The sequence below is a fragment of the Artibeus jamaicensis genome, unplaced genomic scaffold, assembly GCF_021234435.1.
Source record: "Artibeus jamaicensis isolate MK-2021 breed Jamaican fruit bat unplaced genomic scaffold, CSHL_Jam_final scaffold_625, whole genome shotgun sequence".
NCBI lineage: Eukaryota > Metazoa > Chordata > Mammalia > Chiroptera > Phyllostomidae > Artibeus > Artibeus jamaicensis.
In genome coordinates this window covers 439,841-454,921 of record NW_026522051.1, presented here as the reverse complement: position 1 = coordinate 454,921, position 15,081 = coordinate 439,841, and the positions used below count along the sequence as shown (strand labels likewise).

Sequence of the window (15,081 nt, the reverse complement as noted above, 5' to 3'; positions counted from 1 at the left end):
TTCATGCAAAAAAAAAAAAAGAAAAAGAAAAAAAAAACAATGTGGAAGTCCAATGATCATGGACTTCCAGCCACAAGTCCACGATCTTCTCCCTCAGTGCCTCAGTGTGCCCCATGGCCATTCCTCCCCGCCCCGCACTGTTGCTGGGCGGTGGCTGAAGCCTCGGGACTGGCCCTGACCCTACCTGCCTGGCGAGACCTGTGCACGGGGCCTCCCCGCCAGCTCTCAGAGCGCATGACGGCCACTGGGGCTTCGAAGGCTTTCATCAGAAAATTGTGGGTGGAAACTTCCCGGGGTTTGTGCCGAGCTTCTTGAGGCTTCTCAGCTTCAGATGCAAAGTGAGTGGGCGTCTCTCAGAGAAACAGAAAGAGAGAACAAAAGTGAGGTGTTTCCCTCAGCCATGGAAACCGTATAAAGGAGGAGCCCGCTTCCCTCCCCTCGAGCAGTGCGTCGTCTCTGTGCCACCTGGGACTCCACGGGGCCGAGAAGGAGGAGCCCCCTTTGCCGGGGGGCGGCCGAGTCTCCGGCTGCCATGCAGCAGACCCTGAACTACCCGTACCCCCAGATCTACTGGGTGGACAGCAGCACCCCCCCACCCTGGGGCCCTCCAGGGACGGTCCTCCCCTGTCCCTCCTCAGTGCCTGGAAGGCCTGGTCAGAGGAGGCCACCACCACCGCCGCCGCCACCGTCACAACTGCTGCCTCCCCTGCCACCGCCACCTCTGAAGAAGAGAAGGGACCACGACTCAGGCCGGTGTCTCCTGGTGATGTTTTTCATGATTCTGGTGGCCTTGGTTGCTGTGGGGCTGGGGATGTTTCAGCTGTTCCACCTGCAGAAGGAGCTGGCAGAGCTCAGAGAGGTGAGCTGCCCTGTGGTCGCCGTGTCCCCAGTGCTGGGTGTGAGACAGCTCTGCGCGGTGGCGGGTGTCAGTCTATCCTGGTCCCCAGGGACTGTGGTCTTGCTTGCAAAGGGCTTTTCAATCCATTATTCCTGTCCTAGAAATGGATTGTTCTAGTCACCCTGTCTACAGACAGAGACCTGCAGGCTCACATGAGTTAAAGGGATATTTCCTGTCCTGAAGGGCTCAGGGCCAGAGTCGGACCGGCAGCTAGCTACCTTCTTCCTTCCTGGGCTGGCAAGCCAGCCTGGTGAACCACGTCCTATGGGACTCAAGCAAGAAAGGAACTTGGGTCTCGCTGAGAAGTGAATTTGTGCAAATGGCCAAACGAACCTATTTTTAGAGAAGACTTCAAACTATTGGAAGTATTCCAAATCACAAAACTGAGGCGTGAGGAGACTCAGATGTTTGGCCCAAGTCAGAGTTAGGAGAACTTGTGAGGGATCGAGATTCCTTCCCAGGACCTGGTTCATTTGACAAGATTATCTCCTTTGCTTAGATAACTTTAAATTTGTTATACAACTTTTTTTCTCTTGTTGCCAGTCTTCCAGCCAAAGGCATGTAGAATCATCTTTGGAGAAGCAAATAGGTGAGTCCCTTTATGCATGTACATTGAGTTTCCAAAGATGGTCCTCAGAGCTCTGGACCAGGTCACTGGCATGGCCTGAATAGCATCTGTTCTCGGACACCTTTCTCTACAATAGGGATCCCGGCTGGTTCTGCATCTCTGGTCCTTCTCGAGCTGCCCTCAGCTAGGAAGTAAATTTAATTGTTCAAAATCAGCGTGTCTGAGTACTGCACACGATGCCCCATGATTTCCACTTGGCTTTGGGAAGAGACACATACCTCTACAATCCTGGGCCTTTGTCCCCTGAGCAGCTGGCCCCCAGTCAGACTCCTTCTTCCGGCCTCCGGGGTCCCCTACACAGGGCGATGGCTGTGCATCCCTGGGGAGGTGAGGGCAGAGAGAGGGGTTTCTAGAAAAGCTCTTCTCCTCTTTCACCTCTCTAAGGGATCACTCAAGACTCAAGCTTCATTTAAAACATATTTCCTAGGCTATGTTTAAGCTTTTCAGAAGTGGGAAGTCCACAGTAGGATGGTTCTTTGGCAGTCGTTAGAAAAGCTGGGGGGAAGACTTCAGCCACCGTTCAAAAGGTGGTCCAGCTTGCCCCACACAGCAGCTACCTTCAGTGATGCAGGAAAATCCTTGGCCTGAGATCCAGGGCAGGAGGAAGAGGAGAATGTTGAACACTGGCCTCATGACATTTCAGGACAGAATTTTGGAAACTGCAGGCAGCTAGATTTTGGATGTGCCGGCTCTCGTGGAGCCAGGGGTCATTGAACTTGAGATCTGGTGTGAGTCGGAAGGGAGCTCAGACAGCATCTGGTCCAGTCACTTCATTTTACAGGAGATGGATGAAACCCCAGTCAGATTAGGTGACATTCCCAAAACCATCGAAGTGGCCCCCTGGGGCTTTCTGGGTCAGGGACTGATGTTTCTTAAAGTCAGGCAACTGCCCTGTCTCTGTGAGGATTATGGAGTGAGCAAGAAAGATGACAACAAGCCAGAGGCCTCTGCAAAGGCAGTTAGCAAGTCTTCCTAGAAATTGGGAAGAAAACAGAAGGCAGCACTGGCCACCCCGCGAGGGGACCCTGTTTGTCAGGATGTGCCAACTCAGGGGGTCCAAGTCACCCTGCTGCCCTTGCAGGTTGGAGCCCCCCTGAGGCTGCTCTGGCCCCCAGTTCTGGGTCCAAGTCCCTGAGCGTCAGAGAGTCCGGATGTACACAAGCGGAGTAGAAATGTTTGCTCAAAAAATAAAGCCTCTGGAAGACTTCTAGATTAAAATAGATTTGAAAATCAGTGGAATGAGGCTGGTGAGCCAGGGGACCTAATTACTCATCCTTCACCCACTCTCTGGAGTCCTTTTGGTGACGAAAAGTTAAGAAAGGATGAGTCAGGTCTACCAACCCCACAAAGCAGTGGTCTCCAGATCAACCCAGACGGACCCAACAGTGGTGTGTTATCACAGGAAAATCAAGTCAGCAACTTCACTAATAAGATAAGAGGTGAAAATTAAAATAAGGGAGACCCATTTGCATCAATCAATTTAGTAAAGATTAAAACAAACAAAAAACCCAGATTGGCAAAAAGGTAAGAGAAAAGGACCTGCTGAAACACCAGCTGACAGGGAGCCTATAAACTAGCATACTTTTCCTGAAGGGCAGTTTGGAGACATATCGAGAGGTTAAAACTGTTCATTTACCTTGTAATCTTATCACAAAGAATTTATCTTTACAAAATAATTAGAGATGTGCTTGAAAATGTATATGTAAGGATGTTCATCATTTCTTATAAGGCTATTACAATAAGCAATTCAGAAGAAACTTAAATGCCTCTTAATAAGATTAGTTGAATACACCATGGTGTATTCAACTGGAGCATAATAAGCAACAACTAAAAAACCATGTATTAGAAGGATGCCTGGTGCCATGGGGACTGTGTGTCCTGTAGTGCTAGGTACAAGGACAAGTTACTTTAATATTGACTCCATGCATATACGCATACCCCTCTATCTTTCTGTTCTTAGCAAAGGCCTGGAAGAATTTACATTTTAACATGATCGCAGTGATTTTCTCTGGGAGATACTATTTAAACGTTCTCATGTACTTTTTCACTTTCTGTTTTTCCACAGTTAGCTCACTAGGTCTTTTATTCATTCACAAGTGTTCTTGGGGGTGCTTCCTTTGTGCCAGGCTGGGGGTTTGGTTGGGGGTGACCCCTGAGAACAAGAGAGACAGGGGGCCTCCCCTCACTGAGCTTTAAGCAAGCTGGAGGAGCTAAACAAAAGCAAGCCAACAGATCGCTGCATTTCAAAGTGCACTAAGTGTACCTAAGATAGAGCGGTTTGGGAAGTCCCCTGCAGGAGCTGCTGTGTGTGTGGTGTGGTGTGTGTGTGTGTGTGTGTGTGTCTAGAAGGGGTGAGAGGTAGGAAAAGCATTTCGGCCCTGCAATGGCGTGTGCCAAAATCCCGGGGCCTCACCAAAGTTCAGGGTGTGCTGTTAGTTTCTTCATTCCAGTACTTACCCCGCAGACACGTGGATGCGGCACTAGGCTCTCTGCAGGGTGCGGGGTGCGCACTGCTTCCTGTCAGAGCCTGGCTTGCTGCCAGGGCAGCCGCACAGGCGGCCTGGGGCGTTGGAACGCAGGCGAGCCTCACTCGGCCTTTCCTGTCCGTGGGGGGCGATCTCGGGCAGCTACAGGGGCAGCGTGGGCTCAGGGAACGTCCTCAGTGGGCCCGGGCATTCCGAGGCACCTTTCTAAGAATCTTTCTTGAATGAGCCTTCGCACATGTCATTAGCTAAGTGGTTAATCTGTTTCGTTCAGTGTTTGAAGTCAGAGAAAGTAGCTTCTGTCTTGAGAGCTACTGTTCATTTCGACTCCTTCGATTTAATTTGGGGAACGTTTACTGGTCACACGCCCTGTGTTAAAAACTGCGCTAAATGCCCTGGTGGGCTGAAGCCGCAGGAAGGAGTTTACCATTGATTTGAGATAGGCAGGCGAGTTACACAGCTTTTCCAGAAAAGCAGAGTCCAGGCAGAGAAGAGAGGCGAAGACAGAGTGACTTTGGGTTTCAAAGGAGGGCAAAATCACGTCTGATTAAAAAGGCTTGGGAGGGTATCCCAAAGAAATGGGTCTTTCTGAGGGTATTTATAGGGTTGATAGGAACTGGACCCAGAGTTCTGTCGGGAAGGGCATTCCAGGCAGAAGGAACAGCATGAGCAAAGGCACCGAAGCTGGGGAGCAGCGCATGTGCTGGGGGAAATGGACACAATCCCATGTTCAATTCAGTGAAACCTTTCGAGGCGGTAGACCCTGAGGACAACTAATTTGGGGCAGGTTGGAGAATGTCCCCGGGGGAAGACCTACCAGCCAGGAGTAGGTGGGACTGCTGTCCACTTTGGCCTCTGGCCCACCGAGTCCTGGGGACAGCGAGGCCAGAGTGGAAAGAGTCAGGGCTCCCGAGTAGCAACCCCACACTGACTCTGAGTAGCTGGTCATCTTAGACAGGGGGCCCTATGAGGCGGGGCAGTGGTCTCCGCGCAAAAGGGTTGTGGCACATTCTAAATGCAGTCACTGATACCACAGCTCTGGATTCATCAATGCAATTATTAATGAATGTGGTTTGATTGTAACATTATAATGTATGCCTCCATCCATCTGAATTTGCTTTGGGTTTTTTTTTTTTACCTCTCTCTGTCTGAAACACAGAGGCTGTGAGTTCCACAGTGTGGACTTGCATGATTCGTGTATGTTAAGACTATTGCCATTTATGCCTTTAAATTTTTTTCTTTTATTTAACTATCCTGTTTCGAGTTCCACCGAAAGAATAGTATCTCATGTCTACTTCTGTCTTTTCTCTCTCTATGATACAGGACACCCGGAGCCGCCCTCGGAGAAAAGGGAGCAGAGGAAAGTGGCCCATTTGACAGGTCCGTATCCATAAGGCGCGGGTTGCAGGAGGCAGAGCCGCTGGGGTTGCCACAGCTGTGTTCTGGGAGCGCAGTTAATGGGAGGGGAGGCCCAGTCCAGCACTGGTGGACTTTCTGCATCCGGCGCCATGGAGTGACGTGATCGACAGCGGTGTGGTAGGGGCCTTCCCCATGGGTCGTGCGCACACATCTGAGAAGTGGCTGAGGGTCCCAGGCAGTACCATGCCGCCATCCCTGGGATTACTTAGGAAGAAGCGGTAGCATGATCTGGTTTGGACCAACAGACACTGACAGAGCACGTCTGGGTGTGTGCCAAGCCTGGGGTCATGGAGATAAATAACACAGAGTTCCTGCCTTCCTGAGTTCCTGAGATGCTTGAACACCAATCAGGAAAGGAACTCACAAGTCATCTCTTCAGTGTGGGGGAGCGTTCTCTGCTTCAGGAGTGTGCGGAATACTATGGGGACCCAAGGGAAGGGGGGCTTTAGCCCCCAGTGAGGGATGCAGGGGAGGTGTTGGGCCAGATGATCCCTGAGGTCCTTGCCAATTTCAGAACCGTAGACTTCCTTGGGCTCGGCTTTTCCCTTCGGGGAGGACCCCGACGCCTAACTGTTTGGGTGCTAGTTCTGGGGATCACAGAACCTTTGTTCCAGGGAGTGAAACTCACCTCACCAGTTTCTCACTGCCATTGATTAGGGGCATATGTTACGGCCCCCTGGTGTGTCCCGAGAGTGTGGATGATAAAATCAAAGCGGGCCATTTGATAAAGGTGTTGAGGGAATTTTGTGATGGGCGAGTCCGACCCCTTGGCCAGTTCTATGAGGGCTGTGTCATTTTGGGGAAAACAAAACAAAACAAGAAACTTTGGCTCAAGGGAGGGCCCTCAGTTTTGTCTGGGAAACTTCGTTTGTTGGGTACATGAATGTTTCTGGCTAAAAGCCCTGCTCCGACTTGGTTCCAGGCAAGCCCAACTCAAGATCCGCCCCTCTGGAGTGGGAAGACACCTACGGGATCGCCCTGGTCGCTGGGGTGAAGTACAAGAAGGGAAGCCTTGTGATCAATGATACCGGCTTATACTTTGTGTATTCCAAAGTGTACTTCCGGGGTCAGTCCTGCAAGAAGCAGCCCCTGAACCACAAGGTCTACATGAGGAATTTGAAGTATCCGCAGGACCTGGTGCTGATGGAGGAGAAGATGATGGACTACTGCACTACTGGCCAGATGTGGGCCCGCAGCAGCTACCTGGGCGCAGTCTTCAACCTCACCAGTGCCGACCATTTATACGTTAACGTGTCTGAGCTCTCTCTGGTCAATTTTGAGGAATCTAAGACATTTTTTGGCTTGTATAAGCTCTAAGAAAAGCACTTTGAGAATTTTCTCTGTTATGGTTCCTTATTACAGGCACCGAGAAGACCTTGAAGGAAGGTCTTCTTAAGCCCACTTGAGGTCAAGTGAGAAGACAAAAACCAAGAGGGCCTTGAGACCACAGGGTCTAGCAGGTCCATGAGCCAGACAGGGTGAGAAAGACGATGGATGAACGTAACACTCTGGGATGCATGTCAAGACGCAGAAGAGGGAAGGGCAGCTACGAGAGCATTCTACACTTGGCTTCAGAGTGTTTGCACGCATTGTGAAGGACACCTTTTAACTCACCTCTTGGGGTGGGTCTACTCTCTACCTCAGGGGAGGCTGGCTTTCAGGTACATGGTGTGAGATGAGTGGACAAGGGATGGAAAAGGGGACTCAGCTTGCGTGATGAGCTCGAGATACTGAAAGGCCTGTTTCCCAATGGCAGCACCTTTACTTCCAAAGCCATAGCCTGGGCCACCAGGTGATGTGGACAGAGAAGCTAGGGAGATTTCTGGGGGGTCTCAGTCCATTCCCTATATAGCATGTATATTTCCTGAGCAATTGTAGGGGTGCGTGCGTGTGTGTGTGTGTGTGTGTGTGTGTGTGTGTGTGTTTGTGAGGCTGGGAGAGTTACCTAAGTAGAGAGAACATGGACATCGTGAAGGATGTGCTAGGAGAATATGGGGCACATTCGGTGTAGTTTTTGAATGCTTCTTGGCAACCAGCTCCAAGAGGCCTCTAATCTTTGTCAGCTAGTGATGCTATTTTTCTATAATATAATCCATATTTATATACATACATTTTTGTGCATTTTTAATGAAAAGAATATCTATAATAAAAATGTATTTTAGTATATAGATAACATTATGAATGTACTTTTTGGAAATCACAAAGATTTTGGTTCTCTTTCTTATTATTACTTTCTCCCACGGCTTCTTTATTCATTATGATTTCAGGCCACTTTCAGGAGAATTTACTGGCGTGAGAGGGACTGTTCCAGGCTCTTGTCCCCCTCGTCTTCTCCGCCCTCTCTGTCTCCCACTGTCTGAAGTTTCCATTGCTGATATTACAGCCCAGCTTCCCCACTTGTCTTTTCCTGGGGGCAGGGTCATGGCACAGTGGAAAAGGCACAGACTTTGGACCAAGAAACCTGAATTTGAATTTTCACTTCTCCGTTTCTTAACTAGGCAATCACTGTGCAGGTCAGAAAAGGGCACATACCCTTATTCATAAGCTGCTCTGTGAGAGATGCTTCATTGTCTGTAGAAGGCATTGCTCTGGCGGATCCATCCCAATACCCGGCTTCTCGAATTCTCACCTTAATCACTCACAGTGACTTCTCCTGTCTTCAGCCGCTCATTGCCACGGCCTTCCCCTTGACTTTGTCATTGTTCAACATTACCGTACCTCTGTTGGAATTTCGTTTTGGACATCTTGTTTTCACAGAATCATCTCCTGTCATTCCAGCTTAATAGCACCAACATTCTATAGGCATACTGATATTTCTAATTCATGAACTCTACTGTTCTCTTGCGTGTCCATCAGCTCCTTCTTTAGCTTCCCTCCTCTCTCTGTCCGCCTCAGATGCCATCGTCTGTCATTATAATCACTACCTTGGAAAGACCCTCAGCCCCCAACACTCTGCCTGCTTCCTTCACTGTATTCCTCCTGCAAAAATCCCGTTCTCTCTACATTGGCATCTGAGCAGCTGGAGGTGCCAGAGAAAAGTCACACAGACTGTCTGGTTTCCTTTCACTTTCACTCAGTCATCTGCTTCAGTCAGCCCATCTGTTGTCTACCCATCACTAATGTGTTTCTGTCCTTTGATTTGAATATGTAACACATGGAGCTGTACGAAATTCAAAAGCTACACACAACTGTAGGATGAAGAGAAGTCCTTTTCTCACCCTGTCCTGTGGCCCCATTTCTACCCACGAAGAGAATCACTGTCTCCTCTGTGGCTTCCCAGGGAGGGTCTGTCCATACACATCCTATCACACACTGAGCTGGATAATTCTTCACTGTGACGCTGCTCTGTCTGTGTGTTGTGGGGTGTTGAACAGCATCCCTGCCCTCTGCCCACTGGATGCTGGAGGCATTCTCCCCTCCCCTGCGCCGATAACCAAAACTGTCTCCAGACCTTGCCGATGTCCCTGGGCTGGGACGAGGAGACAAAGTCACCCCTGGCTGAGAACCACTGCTTTACCTTGGAGGCCACACATCTCAACTGGGCATGGAACACGGCCCAGCACTTTTTTTCCAGTTCCCTGGTAAGCAATGACATCCTACCTTTTCCTCTTGCAAACCAACCCCCGCCCCCACCATGGAACCTCCCTCCCACACCCAGAACCCAAATCCCCTGCATCTGACTGGCCCCTCTTCCATCTGATACAGTGGAGGAAGGGGGCCACCTCTCTGTTTGTGAGTTAGACCCATTTTGTCTCCCTTCCTTGGCCCGTTTAAAATTTTTCTTCTCTCTTCTGCATCCTCAGACTATCCCTGTGTGTGAACTCATCTCCAGCAGATGTACATATGTTCAAGGAACATATTCCCTGTCACTGAAAGACAAACACACACAAAAAACTCAAACCTTTCTGTACCATCCTTCTTCTTCCAGTAACAGCTGCTTTTCTTGTTTTCCTGTTGAAGACAAACATCTCAGAAGGTTGCCTTCACACACACAGACCCTACTTCCTTAGCTGGGAATGTGGCTATATTATTTATTTGACCACTTTAAAAATATTTTTTAATTCCTTGCTAGGATGAAAGTTCCCCATGCAAGACCTTTTTCTGCCTTGTTTGCTACAAATCCACATTGTGTACTCGGTGCTCAGTAAATGTTTGTGGGCGGAATAACCTTAATTAGAAGGCAAGTGTCTTTCCGTTGTGGCCACATGGGTATGTTTCGAGAGTAATGAGTCTTTAATAGGGTTGCTTCATGAATGTACCTCAAATCCAGCTTTGACTAGATTTTCTAGTGGGAGTCTGAGGCTACAGATGGGAAAAAAAATCATGCACCCTAATCCATAGCATTGGAAACCAAGATAAATCAATTTGGTCCCTGGTACTCCCAGGAGTTAGCAGACTGGTGACAAGAACTGCCAGGCCACTGGTGACAAGACTGTCATGTAGAAGGCGCTCAAGAAATAGTTGTTGAATAAATCAATGAACAAAGCCCAAGGTCCAGGTTGAGCCATGTCACCTGCTCTTCTTAAAATTCTTCTGTCGGGTTCCCAGCCAGGTGCTTTGTGGGAAAAGCCAGAGAGGCCGTCATCCTATTGGGCTGCTAGTGTGTTTTTTTCTGGCCCTCAAGGTCAAATGCTCCTCCCCCTTTTCTTCCTCTTTTGGCGCCAATCATCAAGAAGTTTGCTGGACTTTTTTTTTTTTTTTGGTCTATGGTCCCTTTCGGGTAATGGTACCAGAGCAAAGAGGAAGAGAGTGGGTGGTACCACATGCTGAGATGACCCGGGGTTATGTGCCATTAGATCATTGTACTGACATGTCACGTTCATCCCTGTAAATCTGAGCTCCAGTAACACGCCTTTGAAATTTCCCAAAGACGGGTTTGTAGGTCACCGTGGTCCTAGGGAAGAGAGGTTACCCATTCATTTCCTTAGGATGCCGAGTTAGGAGCCAGTAAATGTAAGGAGTGTCAAAAGCCCAGAACTTCTGAATGTGATCGTTAAAAGTGGAGTCTGCCATCCTTCCTTTATACCCAAAGTAGAACACTTAAAAAAAAAAGTTACCTCTGGTTTAGTAGTTTGAGGTTTTCTTTCTTTTCAGTAAACGAAAACCATGCAAAGCCGTGGTTTTTTTTAAAGCCCCCCAGATTGGTGACTTTGTATTCTCTGAAGCAGGTTTTGACTTACCACAGCCTGACAGGAAAACAGCTTCTCTGGGGACCGTCACTGTGGGGGTGACTCATCAGAGGTGAGAGCTCACGGAAAGAGGGGAATTGGAGAAGCCCTGCCTCTCGAAGCCCAGTTACGGTCTAACTGCTACGCCGCACAGCCAAAACGGATGGCAAAGAACATTGAACGCCAACTGTAGTTGAAATATAAAATGAAAAAACACAAAAACATTTTACTTCGAAAAATAACAATAAAAAAGATTTCCTTAGGGGGTTAAATGTGGTCCTTAACTAAGAAAGTGGGTCACCACATCTTAAAGGACATTTTCCACAGGCGTTTGGTTACGTTTTGATGTTGTAGAGATACACTTTTACTCTCTGCTTTTTAGTCTCTTTCTTTCTTGGGGGTTTGGGATCCTTCAAAGGCCGAATGAGGTGCTCCTACGGAAACAGAATCGAAATCCCACGCCTTAGGTCTTCAGACTCAGAAATGAACTTGGTTCCCAGATAATGTAGCCATTGATGGTAGCCAGGGAGGGACCTTTGGGATTCATCTAGAAACCCACCAGCCTTGGAAATGCAGCCGGCTGCGTGAGCGCCCTGCTCAGCAGAAGGACAGGGACCGCAATCTCACGTTCCGTGGGAAGTCCAGCGTTCTCTCTGCGTTCTCTGGGAATTTCCCAGAAGAAGCTCATTCTCTGCGATGTCCATACTATAGCTTCAGGCTCTCGCCTAAGGTCCACATGGTCTCCCAGGCTCCTGCCGCGCCCGGGGTGGAAGACCTTTCTTCCCCTTGGGCCGCCACTATTACCAGATGCTGGGTGTAGCCAGCCTTTACTGAAGGTTTCCAGGTGATGGAGGGAGATTACTTTACGACACAGTTACACCTCAAATTGAGTATTAGATGTCACTATCATCCATATATGCCACCATTAGCTATGTCGAAGTGTCACCTCAACTCCTACTACTTGAGAGCATGTAAAAGCTCATCCATTCATTCATTCATTCACTGAGTTTGTCTTGTACCAGAAACTGCTCCAGGCACTGTGAATATATTGAAATATAAAGTCCTCTACGGCGTTATATTTTAATAGATAGATGGTGAATAGTTGACAAAGAAGGAGCAAAAACATCTAGTAAGTTTCATGGCAGAAAATGCTACAAAGAACAATTCAGTGAGATAAGGCTGTGCAGAGGGGTGGGGGAGGGGTGATTGTTTTTTTTTTTAATTTTTTTATTGATTATGCTGTTACAGTTGTTCTATTCCCCCCTTCATTCCCCTCCACCCTACCCCCCGTCCCCACCATTACCCCCCTTTAGTTTATGACCATGTGTCTCAAGTCCTTTAGATTCTATATTTCCCATGCTATTCTTGCCCCCCCCTCTATTTTCTATCTACCGTCTATGCTACTTATTTTCTGTACCTTCTCCCCCCTTCTCCTCCTCCCCCTCCCCCTGTTGCTAACCCTCCTTGAGATCTTCATTTCTATGTTTCCACTCCTGATCTAGCTGTCCTTTTAGTTTGCTTTCGTTTTAGGTGTGGTTGTTAATAACTGTGAGTTTGCTGTCCTTTCACTGTTCATATTTCTTTAACTTCTTTTTCTTAGATAAGTCCCTTTAACATTTCATATAATAAGGGCTTGGTGATAATGAACTCCTTGAATTTGATCTTATCTGAGAAGCACTTTATCTGTCCTTCCATTCTAAATGAAAGTTTTGCTGGATAGAGCAATCTTGGTTGTAGGTCTTTGGTTTTCATGACTTGGAATACTGCTTTCCAGCCCCTTCTTGCCTGTAAGGTCTCTTTTGAGAAATCGGCTGACAGTCTGATGGGGACTCCTTTGTAGGTGACTGTCCCCTTAGCTCTTGCTGCTTCTAGGACTCTCTCCTTCATTTTAATTTTGGCTAATGTAATGATGATGTGCCTTGGTGTGTTCCTTCTTGGGTCCAACTTCTTTGGGACTCTCTGAGCTTCCTGGATTTCCTGGAAGTCTATTTCCTTTGCCAGATTGGGGAAATTCTCCTTTATTATTTGTTCAAATAAGTTTTCCACTGGTGGCTGTGCCTTTCCCCCTTCTGGTACCCCTATAATTCGGATGTTGGAGCGTTTAAAGATGTCCTGGAGGTTCCTAAGACTCTCCTCATTTCTTTGAATTCTTGCTTCCTGACTCTTTTCTGTTTGGCCATTATTTGCTTTCTTCTAGTCCACTCCATTGATTTGAGTCCCACTTTCCTTTTCATTGCTTTTGGTGTCCTGTGCAATTCCATTCATTTCAATTAGTTTCGCCTTCATATATTTGTCTAATTTGTGGCTATAATCAACCAGTTCTGTGAGGATCCTGATCACCTATGTTTTAAACTGTGCGTCTGTGAGTTTTGCTATTTCTTCATCGCTTAGATCTATGGGCTGTGGGGCTTTGAGATCTTGCGACATTTTTGGTCTGTTCTGGCCCTTTAAGCGTGTGAAGCGGTGCCTTAGACTCCCAGGTTGCTGGGCTGTGACGCTGTATGTGGGGGCGTGGTCAGAGCGGGGAAATGGCGGCGCCCTCTACTGCCGTTTGCCGCGGGGACCCGCCGGGCCCCAGTCCAACCGTCCACTCCCTCGCCTGTCCCCCTTGCCTGTCCGCTCGCGCACAAATGGGCGACCACAGTCAACACGCAGCATCGCTTCCCCACCGTCTCCTCCGAGGTCGCTCGCCTAGTGGCTTGCTCGGTCGCTCACTAGGTCCAACCCTGCACCTGGATTCCGCGCGTCTGGATTCCGCGCCTGAGTCCGTGTGACTGAGTCCTCCTGTGCACCCCCTCACCAGCCGCTGGTTTCGCCCCTTACCGGTAAGGCTGACGAATTTGTTGTTAACGGACTTCCGAAAAGTTCAGTTTTCCGTGTTCTGGCTGTGTTTTCTGTTGCTAATATTTAGTTGTCTCTAAACTTGGTTGTGTGAGAAGGCACGGCACATCCACCCCTGCCTCCATCTTGGCGGAAGTCCCTGATTGTTCGCTCAGTGGTGAGGGATCAATACTTAGAGCGCAGCACATAGGAAAACTGTAAGTGCAAAGTCCTAAGAACAACAGGTAAATCTCTTCCTGAGGCATAAAAATAAAAGAATAATATTACATTTTCATAGCCTCTAAAGCACCTCTCACATGCCTCTTATTGTCTTTATATATGTATTTTAGAGAGAGAGGGAGAAACATCATTTTGTTGCTTCACCTATTTATTCATTCATTGGTTGCTTCTTGTATGTGCCCTGACCGGGTATCAAACCCACGACCTCAGCATACTAGGATGATGCTCTAATCCACTGAGCTACCCAGACAGGGCTCTTTCATTGTTGTTGTTGTTGTTTTAATACATGAAGTAGTACACATAAAATAAGTTGGCATGTGTCAGATTCTCTACAAATGTTAGAGGACTATATTGAATATATTCTATGCTCATTATATTCACAGCCTGGTCTGATGTTATTTTGATGCCTATTTTTTTTGTCCTGAAATATAATTAGATAGGGTGACATTTGAGCATTTGGCTGGAGAGATGTCGCGGTTTAAGGCCCTCACACAGAGCTGAAACCCTCCACTTCACTGTGGGCTGCCTCAGGACAATCTTTTCTTATGTGAGTGTGAGCTGGCTGAGGGAATTCCCCTTATTTGGTTTCATCACAGAAGGGACAGAACTCGGTTCTTATGTCATGGCCTGGCTTTCTGCGGGTGAACCACTTCAAAGACCGTGTGAGTTAATAAGAGACACCCTTGATGGTATTGAACTCTGAAAATGTCCATACATGTACGTAAGACAAGAACCTTGGCAAAGGAGTCTGGAGAGTTGAATGGACGTCGACTGGTGTCTCAACTGTTTCTCTGGGCAAAGAGTTTACTTGGTTTAGGTCTCAGTTTTCTCGGACACTTCACCCTACCACCACTTCCAGTCTGTGGGACGAAGCTTGGTACACATTTTTCCGGAAAGAGAAGGTTCTAGAAGTTATTCCTGATTGAGAGAGAAGGCAGGGGAAAGATTCAGGAAGCTACAATGGTCTCTGACCTTAAATAAATGAACTGAGATTCTAGACCTTCGTAACAGAGGTAGAAGACAAGAGATGAAAGAAAAACGGGGGGTTCTGGTAACATGAGCTTCATTTCGTTCTCTCCACCCCACTGAGAAAACAGCCTTGACTCAGAGGGTGAGAAAGAGACTCAAAGGTGTTAAACAGATCTCTAAAGTTTGAGCTGCAAGAGAAGACGTCTCAAACCTCAGCATCCTCTTTGCATCGTTGGGTGGGTTGTGTTCTGGCTTCTAAGAAATTCTGAAGGCTTCTTCAGGGGTCTGGAAGGGGGGCAAAGCCAAAAAACCCCACTGTGCTGGGGACTGAGGTGGTTTAAACTTCCTGTATCAACTCTGGGTTTGGCGACTGTGTTGACTAGAATGGCTAACTGGCGCTTTCTAACTTTGCAGAAGGGCCTGATGGGACTGTTCCGGGAAGGGAGTGGGAGCACA

The 15,081-nt window shown here is 48.1% G+C and overlaps 1 protein-coding gene across 1 annotated transcript; it reads left to right on the top strand.

The window, feature by feature from the left end:
• Positions 1–108: 108 nt before the first annotated feature.
• Positions 109–7,539, top strand: FASLG (Fas ligand). The gene is made up of 4 exons (XM_037167514.2): positions 109–859; positions 1,442–1,487; positions 5,333–5,389; positions 6,351–7,539. The coding sequence occupies exons 1-4, from the start codon at positions 533–535 to the stop codon at positions 6,743–6,745; spliced, it is 825 nt and encodes a 274-aa protein (XP_037023409.2). The 5' UTR covers positions 109–532; the 3' UTR covers positions 6,746–7,539.
• The last annotated feature ends 7,542 nt before the right edge of the window (positions 7,540–15,081 follow it).

What these genes read in the sequence shown, in the direction of transcription:
- FASLG (XM_037167514.2), top strand. Translation starts at nt 533, where the DNA reads ATGCAGCAGACCCTGAACTACCCGTACCCCCAGATCTACTGGGTGGAC. An exon ending in AGCTGGCAGAGCTCAGAGAG is followed by an intron (nt 860 to 1,441) that starts GTGAGCTGCCCT and finishes TCTTGTTGCCAG; the next exon opens with TCTTCCAGCCAAAGGCATGT. An exon ending in GAAAGTGGCCCATTTGACAG is followed by an intron (nt 5,390 to 6,350) that starts GTCCGTATCCAT and finishes ACTTGGTTCCAG; the next exon opens with GCAAGCCCAACTCAAGATCC.